Raw genomic sequence first — 16,892 nt, 5'->3', positions numbered from 1 at the left:
ACTATGTTTTGCATTTCATAAACATGAAAATTATCATTGTGCCACTCTGTTTTAGAGATCACACAAAATTTCAGTATACAAAATTTTATTAAAAATAGAATAAAAATGGAAACTATAGAAGAGCAATTATGCGCAAAATTAGGACATCAGTTTTCAAAATGAACCCACAACCAGGGATTGTATTTACCAATCAGTGAAATAATGTTTCAGGCAAAGTGACATAGTGTTGTGGGAAGTGGCAGCAGAGCATAGAATATTAGAGTAATATAATACTGCCAAGTACAGCAGTGTTGTCTTCAAAGTTACTGGCCTGGCGGTGCGCAACGTCAACAAGACACCCTCCCAGGAGTGGCGTGGCTCCTTAGAGACAGGGCAGTGTGTGTATGTGTGAGCATATGGTGTGAGTGGTTGAGCGTAAGCCCGGAAGTAAACAAATCCCTGCTGTGCTCGCTGGGCTGAAGCAAGAATAGCTAACAATTGGTTAGATTCAGGGTAAGAATATTAGGCAGCCAATCAGACACAGTGGTGGGCAGGTCATATCTTTGCCATCCTGAGATTGCCTCCCAGTTAGCACTGCTAACTTAATTATGGACAAAAAAAAATATAATTGTGAGGATTCTCTAACTTTCCAAAGCCCCTGGTTTAAACTCTGATAGCGAACTGAGTCATTTTCCATTTGTTGTGATGCTCAAAACAATTTATCCACCGTTTTAGCACAGAATCATAGACTGAAGACACAGCGAGAAAGAGTCTCGCTGCTTCAAGCTGCAAAGCCCGTCATGCAAAAAGTCACAGACACAACAGTGATGAATCTTGTCATTTTTCAAAATAAAATACACGGTGCAGATCGTTTTGCTTTACTAATTCAACTATGGCGATCTATGACGTATGGATGTATGCACATATCGACAGTGTTGTCTTTACGCTTATTGCCAGAATAGAGGATTGCAGGTTTAGATTACTGCCGCGGGGAAAAGGCAAAGAAGGTCATAGGTTAGCTAGACAACCATAGTACCACCATCCAAAAAGAAAAAAAACTGTGTAACACGCAACCCAATATATTCATTCCTTTCTCAACTGAGCCAGGGAGCAAAACTTGATTGAAATTAATTGATTGACATTTTAATACCAATTAAGGCCTTATTTCTGGATAACTGAATTCAATTCCTTTTTAAGACTTTTTAAGGATCTAAAGGGAACTCTGTCATGATGGCATGAGAGAAAAAAGTCAGAAGCCCTCATTTCCTCCATGAATGTCTACATCAAACTTTGTCCCAATCTATACTGTTGATGTGAAGATATTTGACGGGATAAGTGAAACATTTCACCCACAGGAGGTGCCACATCAAAAAGTCATCATGGTATATATATATATATCTTTGCCACATTTTATGGCATCTGTCCAACATTTGTAAAGTTATTTCACCAGAAACAAAAATGTCTGCTTCGTGATAGGGGTTGAGAACAAGTCAGGGGATCACGCTGGGGATCGAAAGTCTTCATTCTCTAAGGACCATGAATGTCTGAACCAAATTTCATTGCAATACATCCAACAGTTGTTGAGTTGAGTAGCTGCTGGAATAAAGTGGTGATTTGACTGACTGACAGACCAACATTAGCATCCTCAGAGCCACACAGCTAGCATGGCTGAAAATAGATGTGTTTTTCTGTTTGTAATTCATACTTGGCTTCATTCTCTGTTTAAAAAAAAAAAGCCAAAATTAAAACAGGAAATCATGACAATGAGCAGATGAGTGTTTAGTGGATGATGGATGATTAATGTGTCTCTAGAGGAGGCCTCTGTGACGTGTTGGCTTTCCCACAGGGCCCTTCATTATGCAGTCAGGCAGAACTCTGCGCAATCTAGGTGCCTGGGATAACAGGTGCCATATAGGATGAGGACGGGGACAAAGAGGCGCCCAGGCACTGTTTGTTCCCCTCTGCGCACTGTCACCCAGGAGGCAGAGGCAGAGGCAAGCAGATGTTGTGTGTTTCCAGCCCCAGAAGTTATTCCAATCAACAGAATCATCTCCGGGGGTAAAGCCAGCTGAATCTGATCCGCCTTCATATCTGAGCCCGCCGAATGTGACAATTGGCTGCTAAATCCACTGTGTAATGGTGCAGATGGGTGGTGTGCCTGTGTGTGCGAACATTTGCATGGATGTGTGTACTGAGGACTCAAACTGAGCCAGAATTATCGCCGCTACTCTAGATCTACAAAAATCAAGATGTTTTCCAGAGTATGTGTCAACGCTGAAATCCTATGACTTTTAATAAATCTGTCTTTTTCTACTCCATCATTCACTTCACTGCTTAACCCTTTGAAACCTGTGCACATTGGCTTGATTTCTTTCATAAACATGGGAAGAAAGAAATGAGCCACAAAAGAAGAAATGACTGAAAAATTAGGAAGATATTAGCAAAAAATACCGAAAATTACCTCAAAATTAGTAAAATAAAAAACAAAAACAAATAAAAAGTTTAAAAAAAATAATAATACTGCATCATAATATTATTCTTTATACTTATTAAAGTATAAAGAAAACAAGCAAATAAGACTTGGCAATACTGCTTTAAAATACTATAATAATTCTGTGACATAATTTGTGTTAATTTAATGTTTTTTCGGTTATTTTATATTTTTCCCTAGACGTTTTCCTAGCTTTTTCCAAAATAAAATTGAAAAATAAAAAATTCTAAATCAACTAATTTCTTTCTTGGACCATCTCTTGCCAAGTTGCACATTGCTCTTTTTCACCATATTTCTGAAAGAAATTACACTAATTTGCTCAGGTACAAAGGGTTAAAAACTTGTGAGAGGCATCTGTAAGCAGCACAAGAATAGTCACGTCCCTCTAGGTTTTTAAGGGTTAATGGTTTCAATCATGACATGTTACATTTATTGTGTAAAAACAGTGCTGAACAAAACAAAACACCATATGTCAACTCTATATAACGGTCATAGTGGCAGGCTTAGCTGTCCGTTGTGCTGATTGCACAAACGGCGCAGAGCTTACTAACTGAGAAGGAAAGAGAACTTTGTTTTGCTTCTATCCAGCCGACTTTGGCAGACTATCTCATCCTCTCTGTCCCTGATCTTTCATTGCTTTGTTCGACTCCGAGGAGAGGGATTAGAGAGTTCTGGGTGTCGGCATGTATCTGTCTGTCTGTGGGGCTGTCTGCAACGGGCACGCTTCCCTCGTAGCCTGACAGATGCTCTGAGCCCCAAACAATGCTTCCCCCCTTGCTAACAAATGCACCCAGCTGACTATCCACCAAACATCATACAGACATATTGTGCAGTCAGTACGCTTCGGCTTCAGAGTCTCTCTGCACCGCAGGTCTCTTGTACTCTCTTTCTTTCTCTTTCCCTCGTCTCTGTCCTCTCTTGCTACGTCCATCTTTCCCCCATCTCCTCCCGCGCCTCTTGAGCTTCGAGGAGCTCATTTAGGCTGACGTGGGGAAGACAGGCCCTCAGATATGCCCGCTGGTCATGGCGGAGAACATTGGCAAACAGAGCTCTCTGACAATGCTCCCAGTCGGATGCCAAACTGTTTGTCTTGCCCTCTAAGTGGAATTTGGCTACTGTACTTCACTTATAGAACGTCTAATTTAACATCCGCGGGGCGTACTGATCGCCCCGATGAGTTGAGAAAGTAGTGATTTATGGAGACAGAAAGTAGAAAGATGGAGCGCTGCAAAAAAGTAAGTAAGAGTTAAAGGACAAAGTGGAGAAAGTAGTGAAGAAAAACACTTGCTGACATTAGCTCCTATTTACCATTCAGAAAAAAAACCTAAGATGAGCATTTTGTCAGTAAACAACAGCAACAATTGTGTGGTATAAGTGCAACCTTGAGTGTTGTCTGGCCCAGCTCCTTTTGTCACGTTTAAAAACACCTTTGGCAGGGGGGGGGGGGGGTAGAGTAAGCTCCTACAGAGTCTCTGAGCTCAGTTCTGTGGCTCATTAGAAGTTGATCATAATGAGACGGTTGCCTTCGGCTACATCTCCAAGTTTCAAAGTTTTTAAAAAACAAAGTGAATCACAAAAAAGTTCCCCAATTATTTCAGCTGAGGCAAATATTTGATCTGTCAAGCCAGAAAACACTGAGTGACAACCATTTAGGCCTCATGCTTGAAATTAGAAGCAGCGTTTGTTCTGTCTCGCCAATACTTTCCCACTTCTGAAGGTGCAAAAGCACAGAGGCGCGGTGGGGGAATTACAGCTGTGGCAGAGCTGTGAGCTGCGAGGCTGCTCACCTCTTCCCAGCTGTCCTGAGGTGTTAGAGCCAGGAGCTGAAGAAGTTGGGGAAAAAAACTTCAAACAAGCTCCAGGTGTCCCTTTTCTGGCTTTTTCTATTCTCTCTTTGGGCGGAGAGGAGGAACAGTGCGCAAGCTTTGACAGTGTTTCCTCTCTATGGTTATTGGATGTCTAGTCAAGATGTGCAGACCCCGAAAAAAAACAAAAAACAAAGACTGACAAAACAGGCAGAATGGCCTCTTCAAACGCTGGCTTCAAAGTGTTACGGTGCAGCAAAACTTTCTACTGCTTCATGGCTGTGATGTCCGTGATCAAGGGTCTGGAAGGTGAGTCTCGGGGTCATCAGGGCTCCAGCTTTGGGATGGTAATTATGCTTAATCTCAAAGTGCAGAAGACTCAAATCAGAAACAACTCATTATAATGTCTAAAACCCAGTAGTCACACAGGAAATAAGGGTAATAATAAGATACTTTGAGATGCATCATTAAGGCCTCTGTAAGCTGAAAACAAAGTGGTCTCATGGTCTAACGTTGTCCGAAACCCTCCTCTGAAGGTACAAAACTTAATGTTTGACATTAACACCTGCATTATGCAGTTGTTTGTCAGGTGAGCAGCGTGTGACAGAAGACAGAGTTTGAACTTCTTTCTCAAGATCTCTTTTTTTTTGTGAAGTATAATTTCAACAAAGGGCAAAGATTGCTGTGTGCATAGCTACGTCCAGGAATGTTACCGAGCTCTGGAGACCAGCAGGTCTAATGACACTCCAGAGGAGGACAGACTCTGCTAGTTGTGAGACCTGGGTGATATTGAGAATTAATTCATTTTTTGTTTTGTTGCCCTGTTCATGATGACTTGAGGAATGTAGTTTTTACTAAAGTGTTGTAAATTTATGTCAATTTCTTTTGGTTAGATAAATATGAAAAACTTGAGACTACAGAGGGGGGAAACTTTCTTGTTACAAATTTCCCTGCTCAAGCTTGGGAAAGACTGCAAAATATTTTAAGATCAAGCTGTAAAATAATCTGTAATCTTTGTAATAAAACAAAATATAATGAATTATTTGATGACTAAAACTAAAATTTTGGTGTCTTATAGGGTTGGGTGAGGGTTGGGTACATAGTGTGCATGACATGAAAAAAAAGACATCAATCAACCAATCTTCAAACAATTACCCTTGTACTGTATAATATATATACATATAAAATTGTAGATGCCTCACATCCATTACATTAAGCTGCTACTATCTGGCTGTCAATTTAGGGTCCCAAAAGCTAGACATAACATTTACAGCAAGTCCTTTATTACCTATGCCATTCAGACAATGAACTCAGAATAACTGAATCAGGGAGAACTTCTTATGGCTACGCTCTTAAGAAGTGGCTCCCTCATGATGCAGCAGGAGCTACAAGAGGTGTGATTGCACAACATAACTCTTCAAATGCAGATCATCTGGAAGTTTTGAATCCACAACTCCTCTGTATTTCACAGAGGAGTTGTGGATTCAAGTGATTCAAGTGATTCGAGCGTCATCCCGCAGCAATCCCTCATATGTGGCCGCTCCCATTTATAAGGGGCTCGCCTTTCCATTATCGCTCGCATAACACGCCTATGTGACGACTTGTGCAGTGGCTGCAATAGAAATAAACCTGCTGATGTTTTGGATATCTATTGCCATGCTTCTTGGAATGTTATCATGAGGGGAGAAGTCGCATATCATTGCAAGAAAAGTTGCAAAACATAATTTAATTGAAACGCAGCCATCTCACAATTGTGTGTTATCGACGTTCCACACACATTGCTTAGGTTTTGTGCAAATCTGTAATGGAATCCTGCCCTCACAGAGCTGCTAGCTTAGCTGCAGACTTCATGCTGCTTTGGGTTTAGTTGCTTGTCTTAACTGTCTCCCTGTTCTTCTCTGGCTGCATATTTGACACTGGGGTCATTGCTTTTAACCTACCATAACTAACTCCTTTCACATTACACAATAGTAATTTAAACCATAGTAATATAGAAAATACTGTGCAGCTTTAAAAAGGTATATATGAAATAGCTTATGTTTTTTGTACATTGTGTAACAGTATAGTTAGAACTCAAAGCTACCTTTGTAAACTCCTAGATGGCATTATAAAATCTGAAGTTCCTATAGCTCAGTGGCTTAAAGCATTAATTATACAACGGAGTGAGTTAAATGAGAGAGCCTGCCCTCCGTGAAACCGTGGAGGATTTTGACAGAAATATTGCCCCCGAAGCTTCTCCCTTGACAGCCTTCGCGCTCTGATATTATATTCATTTAAATACATTAAATCATCACTAACACCCGTGGAAGTGCAAATCCATTCTATTTTCTGTTACACTTATTTCAGACTTATTTCTAGCTTTCAGACCCAGCTCTTAAATCAATAATAATTTAGATGAGAAATTAGTGACAGAAGCCTGGCTTTTTCCATGTGAGGAAGCGGAGCCGTAGAAACGGAGAGAATCAAGGCAAAAATATCTAACTCCCTATTGAAAAGGAAATGATATGAAAAAGCATACAACTTTTTCAAGGTAACTTCTGACATATAATTGTGAAAAGATTAACTCAAGGTTGTTCTTCTAAAAGAATGTCTGTGTGGATAAATCCTTCTTACGTATTTTCTGTGTGTGTGTCACCTGGAAGATGTTGGAGAGGTCTCGCAGGTTGAAGATGTAGTGGAACTTGACTGCAGTGGGGAGGAAGGTGGAGGAGATGCGCTGGTGCAGGGCCAAAGCTAACTGGACCAGGGTGGAGCAGTTTTTCTGCAGGGTGCTGTTGAAGCCCTCTCCTCTCAGGTGCAGAGATAAGATGGAGGTGTAGATGGTGGTCAGGGCCTCGGCTCCAGGAAAGGACAGAGCGAAGACGGAGAAGTGGCGCTGTGGAGGCAAAAACAAGACAACAGTCAACATGTTCTTTACAGCGTCCCCACATATATATTGATGGACAAAATGTCAAAGCTTTTCAAGGAACCATAGTACATTTTTTTCATCCCCTATTGGCCCATTTCAGATAGCTGTAACACATGGAGGGAGAGACAGAATTCAGTGATGGGCAAGATCCTGAATCCCAAATTGGAGGATGCATGTGTATGAATGGTTACTACCTAGTAGGTGGCACCTTGTACGGTAGCCTCTGCCACCAGTGTGTGAATGTGTGTGTGAATGGGTAAATGTGACATGTACTGCGAAAGCGCTTTGAGTGGTCGAAAAGACTAGAAAAGCGCTGTACAAGTACAGTCCATTTACCATTTTACTTTTCGGCCACAGAATTTGCACATATGTTCGATTACGTGAAAGGTTACCTACAGAAGATTACTGTAAGAATTTTATTAAACACAACAAAATTCCACAACTTTTCAAAAACTTACATTTGTTTTTAATAATTCCATGACTTTTCCTGGGTTAGAAAATGTGATTGTGAAATGGTCTGATTTTTCCAGGTTTTTCATGACCGTAGGAACACTGTAACAATGATGCAACCAAAACAAGGGTCACCTCGTGAGAATAGAGGGACTGCTCAAAGTATACTTAAATGCCCAGTTTATCCCAGTTAGGAGATCATCTACTGTATTCATACTTGTAATCTTATTCCAGTTTCTGATCATTATCTACTGACACATGTGCACACGCACGCACACACACGCACGCACACACACACACACACACCCACATCTCTGACTTTTGGAGGACAGTTTAGGACAAGCCTAATTTGCTTTATTGCTGCCGAAGGCTACAAAATCTATGAGCCCTAACAGGATCACACTAAAGGTGTGTGCTGATCAGTTAACTCCAAAGGTTGTTTCCGTGGTCAGCGGATAAAGACAAGCTCCCTAAATACCTCTTGTGATTAAAATGAACAATTACCACCCTGTGGCTTTAATGCCAGTCCCAAAGAAAGCTCAGTGTCAATGTCAATGGCAACCTAATCATGCATTTAATATTTTTTGGTAAAACGCAACACATTAAAGTCAGTTCTAAATCATCTTGTAGAATAAGCAAAGATGCGCCAGGATCATCTGTTCTGTACCCTTTATGCACAAATGAATGGCAGCACCCTTGTGCAAGGCTACATTCAAAGCTTTATGTTAAATGGGGAAAAATGACTAGTTGAAAGAGTCACCATGATTAAATACCTAAGAATTGACGCTGACCATAATTTCAACTTTCATGTCCTTGGGCTCTTTAACACGTCAGTATTACAGATTGTTTTGACTTGGCGTTAAACAGACATCAGAACAGCTTCATAATGACCTTATTTTACATAAGATAGAGTTTGAGTTGAGCCGCAGAGAAAAAATATTACAGTGTGAGATCAAAGCTACAAGACTGAAGCATTCCTTTTGTTCCTGCTGCTGTCACAGCGTTTAACATCCAGAGTCATCTGTGCCACTGCTGCACTGCTTGTAAATGTCTCATTTTGTCCTCAGTTTTAATGGTGTGCATTCTATACTTTAATACATTTGATTACACTTTATGTTAATTGAATCTTTGTCATCACATTTGCCTCTGTGTGTTGGGGTGAGTGTGTGCATGTGCATGTGTGTTGGTGATCGTGAGTAGATCAGAAAAGGGCATGGACAGTCAGAGAACACAATTAACACAGCACCGTATCTTATTTATTCTCATCTCTTCATGCTATTTTGACCCCTGAACACCATTAACCAAATCAATTTCCTCTTTTGGATAATTAAGTCAAACTTGATTAGAAATAAATGTGGTACGATATAATCTGTTATGATCCATCTTTAACTTGGGGCTATATAATTAATGTATCAAATGTACTGCCTAACTGTCACACTAACTGTAGATGAGAGTAAAAAGTCATCAACTGCATTCAGACTGCAGGCAAATCACATTTGTTTCTCAAATCAGATCTTTAGAAGAGACTGTCCGCACTGTTACTGGCAAGTGATCAGATTGGATTTGTGTGTCCAGCCATATCTGCACGGGTTGCTGGGCCACTTTTTCTTGTGCTACAAATTTTGCTACATCAGATCAGATCATTTTGACTTATTGCACAAACACATGAACAAACAAATGAACAAGCACATAATGTGCCACCACCCTCAGGCAAAACAGTGCCATTTCCTAAATGCTACAACTTAATGTAGGCTTTTTCTTGAAGTTTTCCTTAGATCCAATCAAGTGTGCATAAATCTCTGAAATGAACTCAGAAAAAAAACAATGTAATGGTTCAAAGCTTGCAAAACTATAAAAAATGAATAAATAAATGGATGCAAAGCGGCACATAATCTCACCTAACTTAATAAAAGGAGGCACATATAAAGAATAATTCTATGATAAAATGTGAAGAGGAATCAGTGCACATGTAACCTCTGCAGTGTTACATAACCAGTGGTGCACAATGTAATGTGAGGACGTGTGTGTGTGTGTGTGTGTGTGTGTGTGTGTACCTGCAGTCGTGGATTGATGGTGAAGCTGCCGGCTGTGGGGTTCATGCAGGACACATATTGAACGCTGTGTATTTCCTTCAGAAGCAGCTTATTACGGTCATACCTGGGAGTGTACAAATACACACACACACACACACACACACACACACACACACACACACACACACAAACATGCAGAAAAAAAATCAACGCACATACACAAATGCGCACACATTTCCCCGATATGGACGCCTCAGCTCCCACTTAAGCTGGCGTGGCTCAGTAGCATCCTCCTTCCTCTCAATTTCATACCTGAAATCCTCCCAGCATATCTCTAATGGGCTGACCGTGTCTAAGCCAGTCAGCCTGTGTCTGACGCAGTGGAACCATGTTCAGAATGGCCTCACTGTGTCAGAGAGATGAGCAACAAAATCCTTTTAAGGGGAATCATACAACCTTGCACTAACATTTGACTTTTGACTCATAAAAGTTGTAGCATATTGATGCTGAAGCAGGGATCTGTCTGAATACTAAAGACAATTTCGGTTGAATTATTAGGGTATTACACCTATCAGCTGCTGGCACTCTATTATCTGAACCATCCTTCTCTATGTTAATACCTTGAGAAATTGTCTGAAACTGTCCATCATTTAAGCAATTAAAGTGAGGAACAATCCCACTGCTGATGTGATATTTTCTGGAAATTGCCTTGAAAGACACAGTCTATGCATTATGTCACCCTCTCTAGACAGAGCAGGCGTGTACTCGTGTTGTATGCTTATACATACAGATTGCATAGCCGCTTGTAAATGATGGAGCCCTACCAGTGGTTGTAGTCCATGTGTTGGCGTATGAGTGTGTGAGGTTGCACTGTTCCATATGTATCCACCTCGGGCATATTCATGTCATCTATGAAGTAGATCAGTCTTCTGCTGCCTGGAGGGCCGTAGTTGCGCCCGGCTTTTTTCTCAAGGGGCTTTTCCAACACAGCTGTGTAGGAGAGGAACAGAGGAGAGCAGACACATAAGAAGGAAGGAAGGAAGGAAGGAAGGCAGTAAGGAAGGAAAGAACAAAAGAAAGAAAGAAAAAAGTTTGGAATAAGAGACTCATGAGTCAGTGTACAGATTTTACTGGAAGAGTACATACATCAAGTCACAATTTTGACACACACCTGTCTGCCAATCAGAAACACATATTTTCCATGCATGGTTCCTACCTTGGAGCATAGCAGACGTGGTGTAATAGTTAAAGGGGACATTTTTAATCGTGTATTTCTCAGCGTCCAGCGATCCCAGTTTGTCCCCAACTAAAACAGACTTTCCTGTCCCAGCGTTCCCCACCAACATGACGGGCCGGCGGTGTTCCAGAAGGCGATCCATGAAGTAACGAACTCGAATGGTCTCTGTAGTGTGAACCAAACAGGCCTGCACATCGGAAACAAACATTAATATGTAAACATATAAGAAACAATATGAGCACAATCCCTTTTAAGATGTTAATATGCAATATATAATATGGTATCAGGACTGCAATTAAGGATTATTTGAATATGAAATTAATTCAAGTATTTGTTTTTGAATAATCAATTAATAGCTATGCCTCTAGGATGTGAATACATAGTGAAAATGTCTGTCACAAGTTCCTAGATCTGACAGACACATTGTAGAGACATTAAGCCAACAATGGCATAAAACTGAGACAAGCAGAAATGTCAGGGTGGATTCCACTTGTATAGCGCTTTTCTAGTCTTCCGACCACTCAAAGCTCTTTCACACTACGAGTCACATGTACCCATTCACACACACATTCACACACTGGTGGCCAAGGCTACCAATACATGGTGCCACCTGCTACTCAGTAACCATTTACACACGCTCACAGTTTGATTGTGCAGCATCAGGAGCAATTTAGGGTTCAGTATCTTGCCCAAGGGTACTCTAACGTGTTGATCAAAGGAGCTGCGGATCAAACTGCTGGCCTTTTCATTAAAGAATGACCTGCTCCACCTCTGAGTCCAGACAAACTTTTTAGTCCTTCCTTGTTCTTTTTGTGTTTTATTTTGCTTATTTTGGAGATGCATATTTTGTACTTTTTGTTCTATGTTGTCCGTCTCTAACTTATGCTGCTGCCTGTCTTGACCATGAAATTCTTGAAAAGAAAATTTCAATCTTAAGAGTTTTTTCTAGATAAATAAAGGTTAAACAAATTAAAATGAAATAAATAAAATCTTGTGGACAAACACTCTCTGTGGTACAGTTTAGCCCAAAATTAAAATAACACATTTTTCCTCTTACCTGCAGTGCTATTTATCAGTCTAGATTGTTTTGGTGTGAGTTGCCAAGTGTTGACACTCGGTTTGTGGTGTAAATTAGAGAGAAGGCAGACGTCTCTATGGCTGATAACTCCAACACGTGGCAACTCACACCAAAACAATCAAGACTGATAAATAGCACTACAGGTGAGAGGAAAAATTTATATTTTCGAATTTGAGGTGAACTGTTCTTTGAAACTATTTATCGATTAACAAAACATTATGTTATTTACTGATTTATCTGTGTGTTTCCACCAAAACCTGTTTGAATTCTTTAAAACAACCTGTTGTACCTGCAGTGGTGTATCAGCATCCATCTCAAACTTGGGCACCATCTTGGACCAGGGTTCAAATTTCTTGCTCTCGGGGTCGATGTAGTAATCAAACACGGTGCCCTGGGATGGGAACTTGATGGTTTTGAACTCGGCCACCCACCACTTGCTGAACTCCACTCTGTAGTCAACCAGCTGCACTCACACAGAGAACACACGCAGAGACACAGAGGGTAGGCGAGCGGTCAATACTCTAAAATGACTTCCTCTCTGCTTTTTCTCCCCCATACAGTAGCTATGGATCTGTGCGTTTGATTTACACTGGTGTGAATACAAACCAGAGGACAAATAAATGGCAACAACATAGAGATACAGCAACAGCAGTTGAAGGGGAGAAAATGAGAGATGGCAGGCCCATCTATCCATCTGTCGGATTCAGACGGTGGAGGAGCCTCATCACCTGCTGGCTGGCAGTTCCTCGCCTTCCTCCCTGTCTCTCCACCCCTTGGTACCTGTCTCCTCTATTCACTACCAACTCTCCAGTCAATAAAACCACTTAGCATTTAAATGCATCTGTGATGGAAAAATAAAGTGGAGTACATTTGTACCGAGGGGAGAGCAGTTTTATCCCATAACTTAGATGGACACGCTTACTGTACGGCGCTAACTGGATTGCTTAGCAACTGCTCGCCATGGTTCTACCGCTGATTTAAATTCAGCCAGCCTGTGTGTTGTTGAGCGGGAATGGAGTCCACTTCATTTTCAGATGGGGATCTCTGCCTTTTTAAAAAAAACCCTGCCATTTCTTCCACTGAAAATAACTTTCAAATGATTTTTCATAAACAGAGACACAAAGCTGAGTTGCATAAGAGCCATCAGGGCTTGAATATAACCAAGGAATACCCATAATGCAAGTGCAAAAAAAAAAAAAAAAGAGTTATGAGGAAAGAGGAAAAAAAAAAATCAACGGGTTTCAGTTGTGTCCCATTCTTTTTCCCTCTTTATGCAACCACTTAGTAAGCATCTCACATGCCCAGAGGCCCACGCAGTACCTGGTCCTGGAACATGGCTCCCCCAAAGGCCCAGACCGCAGCAAAGACAAAATAGAGCTCATATAGTTCCTTGGCACAGTCTGGCGGCGTGTTTTCTGGAGTCAGCAGACACTCCAGCAAGTAGCACAGCATCTGGACCATGCTCTGCTCAGGGATAGGGATGATCTTTTTAAACCTGAGTAAAGACAGACACATTACATCACTGGATTCAAGCTTTACCACTGACTTGTGTTTTATATCTATCATATATAATAATTAGTGCGCCGGAAGAAGAAGATAAACTTTGGTTTCAAGCGTGCATTTCTTGGACAGATATATCAGGAAAAAATAGAGCTTCCTTTAACAAAATGAAATTTGGTTATATTTGTTGTTGACAATTCTATAAGCTTTGTGGCACTGTGGGACTGTACAGTGGTATGTTTGGTGGATTTTTGGCCTCAAAGTGAGGACAAAATGTTCCTCCTCTCCCTCCTCTGCTTCCTGTTTTTGTTGTCTGCTCCAATAGCAGTGGTGATGGAGGTGTTGGAGGAGGCGAGTGGTCCTCTACAACAGAATGCAGGATGGCATCCAGTTCTTCTGAGTCAGACCTTGTTAGCCTCGGTCCAACCCGCCCACTTCTGCACAGTCCCTCCCCATATCTCACATCCCAACATTCTGCGTCAACTGGATATCACTGTGAGGATGTCATCTGACAGTGACACAGAGCTGCTGAGGAGCCATGTTACCTTGATCTGATGCCATCCAGGCAAGAGGGAAGGTACTTGTCGAACAATATGGTCAAGTTGGCCTTCTCTGATTGGACCTCCCTCCTGTCGATCCAGCTTGTTACTGGCGGGTTCCAGCCGAGGTCTGCTGGGTTTATGTACAGGATTCCTGGACAGAAAAACAAGGAATATAACACATTTGGTGATTACAGTAACTGCAACCATAGCTAGGGGTGCACATAACTGGTATGCAGGTACGCATGCACGACAAAAATGAGGAATGCGTGATGCCGCTTGTTTTACTACGTGCCTTTGCGTACTTGGCTAACCTTACACATGTTGCTTGTCGACTACTGTCAGAGATGTCCAAAAAGCAACAGACATTAAGCAGCTTCTTTGGCGGTTCGCCACCTACAAAGAAATGCCAACTGGAGCCAGAGCCAAAGAGAAGACTTTTTTCAGAAAAGTGGCTCCAAGATGTGCAGTGACTTGAAGCTAAGGATGAGCGCACTGAAATGTGGTGCAAGATTTGCCGCTCATATCCACATCTAGCAGACAAAACATAAAGGCTCAAAGAATTTCAACCATCCTTTATTTTACAAACATGAAAAGAGCAAGGAGCACATGAATGTAGCGCAAGTCATTGCTAATAAACAAGCTAGCCAAGAAGAAATGTCCACTTGCCCACTTACCAGATAGCCAGACAAGCTGAATGAAGAACAGCGGCAAGCTCTGTTTAATATTTTTCTCTTCGCCTTCCATAAAGCTAAACACGCACGTCCCATGTCTCCCTATTCTGAGGATGTTCCTTTATTGGAGCAGCTAGGAGTAAATGTTGGAGGTACATATTTTGAGAATTTTGGGGGCTGCTTTTTGATCGATCTGAGGACATCACAAAAACTGAGCATAAAATCGTTTACATTGTGTCTGTGTCCAGCAATGGAGAGTTTTCTTCGGACTTTCTTGGACTGATTGAACTGGGTGCTGACCGAACCGCACAGGCCATAACAGACAGACTTGAGAGACTTTTCCAGGACACAGGCTTGGATGACTGGACAACAAAGTTGGTGGCTGTGTGCACAGATGGGGCTGCTGTCAACGTCGGTATGTACAACGGCGTTGTACCAAAACTCCGGCAACTGGCTGTGGTTGGAGACTCCCTTGTACACATTCTGTGCAGGGCACACACACTGCGCAAAATCAGCTGATCGCAACGTTCCTTACTGTGAGACATTTAAGCGCTCTGTAGTCAAGCTGCTGCAGTTTTATTTACAAAAAGGTGAAGCAAAAAAAAAATAAACAAAACTGCTGCACTGAAGACGCTGTGTGAAGAAAATTGGATCTCCTTTGTGAAACTGGGTGAGTTTCATAATATCAGATGGTCTGCATGGTGGCATGAAATACTGTTAAAAATATCAAGACTATTGCCAGCCATTAAAATGCAACTGGCTACGAGTGATAACAGTGACTTGCAGCATATCTGCACAGAGCGTTTTCAGTGTTTTCTGTCATACATGCTTTACATTGGCAACATTTTGAAGACCACATCCATTAGGTTTCAGAAGGAAAAGCTGACCATCGGAGAATGTAAGGATGAAATCATGGTGGCCATTGGACAGTTCACACTTCTGCTTGATGGTGAAGGCGACAGGGCACACACTGTTTCTAATGCTGATGCTGACAGAGACAAGACAAACTTACTCAGGGGGTTAATTAAAGAGTTTGAAATCAGATATGACTCCCTCAAGTCATGTGATAATTTCTTAGTATTTGATCCTTCAACATGGCCTCAGGAAATGCAAGACTTCCACAGTTTTGGAAACACAACAGTTTACAGCATTCTCAAAAATTATGAGGCCACCTGCAACTTGATAAAGACACCACTGTGACAGAATGGATGCGCTTAAAGCAGGCAGAAAAAAACGCCTGGGAGCTTCTTCTGTGTATGACTTGGTCCAAATAGTAAATACAAGTAACCCAGATGCTTACTCCAACATCAACAAGATGGTTAAGCTGTCTCTTACACTGCCTTTAAGCAGTGCAGCTTGTGAGAGGGGATTCTCACATCTCAACATAATAAAAACCAGGTACAGATCTCGTCTGTCACATGCTGCACATTCACCTGTCAAAGCAGACCACAGAGACATTTGACCCAAAGCACCTGTTGACCTGTGTATAGAGACAGCTAATCAGAGGCTCAACCAAGGACAGGGAGGTGCATCTGCAGCATCTTCATCATCTACTATGCAGGAAGCTGAAGCAGAGGACAATGGGGGCAACACTGAGGAGGACAATGAGGAAGACTGCACTTAGTAAGACCACGCTACATATGGAGTGAGAACCAAACACCATCTCTTGGTACTCACCTGAGTAACTCACTGAATAAGTTATTTGCACGCCTGACCATAGCTGCATTCATCTGTTGTGGGTCACTGGGGCAGAAATGTTATTGGTCCCCCTGACCCAGAACACCAAGTAAAATGCAGAGAGACGACTATGCAGAGCTGCTCCATTGTTTCCCCAGTGTGAGTACTAAATGGCAGATTACACTCTCATCTTTTGGTCTTGTCCCATCATGCAGCTGTCTTGGTCTGATGCTCAAGATGTCATCAAGAGTATATTAAGATTTGACATTGAGTCTCTTTCTCTACTTCGGTTACATATCTAAGGAAGTGGATATGAGAGACAAATATTTACAAAAAAAATCTCATGGTAGCAAGCAAAAAGCAATTATAGGAAGCTGTCTTCTTTAAGAGTCTCCCACCCTGAACCAATGGATAAATATTTTAACATTATATTTAGTATAGGATGTCCCAAACTCAAATATATGATTAGGGGCTGATCAAGGCATTTTTTAATGGATCGAGATCTGGAATATTTAGCTTAT

General features: G+C 41.5%; 1 protein-coding gene across 1 annotated transcript in view; it reads right to left on the bottom strand.

Annotated features, from left to right (window-relative positions):
* LOC121958527 (dynein axonemal heavy chain 9-like) overlaps positions 1-16,892 on the bottom strand; it is a 168,262-nt gene that overhangs the window by 93,115 nt on the left and 58,255 nt on the right. The window contains exons 31-37 of the mRNA XM_042507493.1: positions 14,027-14,174; positions 13,302-13,476; positions 12,271-12,444; positions 10,883-11,090; positions 10,491-10,656; positions 9,688-9,790; positions 6,911-7,150 (exon numbers count right to left, since the gene is read on the bottom strand). Of these exons, the coding sequence (XP_042363427.1) occupies positions 6,911-7,150; positions 9,688-9,790; positions 10,491-10,656; positions 10,883-11,090; positions 12,271-12,444; positions 13,302-13,476; positions 14,027-14,174 (1,214 nt within the window). The remainder of the gene's footprint in view (positions 1-6,910; positions 7,151-9,687; positions 9,791-10,490; positions 10,657-10,882; positions 11,091-12,270; positions 12,445-13,301; positions 13,477-14,026; positions 14,175-16,892) is intronic.

Source organism: Plectropomus leopardus, chromosome 19 (genome assembly GCF_008729295.1).
Source record: "Plectropomus leopardus isolate mb chromosome 19, YSFRI_Pleo_2.0, whole genome shotgun sequence".
Classification (NCBI taxonomy): Eukaryota; Metazoa; Chordata; class Actinopteri; order Perciformes; family Serranidae; genus Plectropomus; species Plectropomus leopardus.
This window is presented reverse-complemented; position numbering and strand designations above follow the sequence as displayed.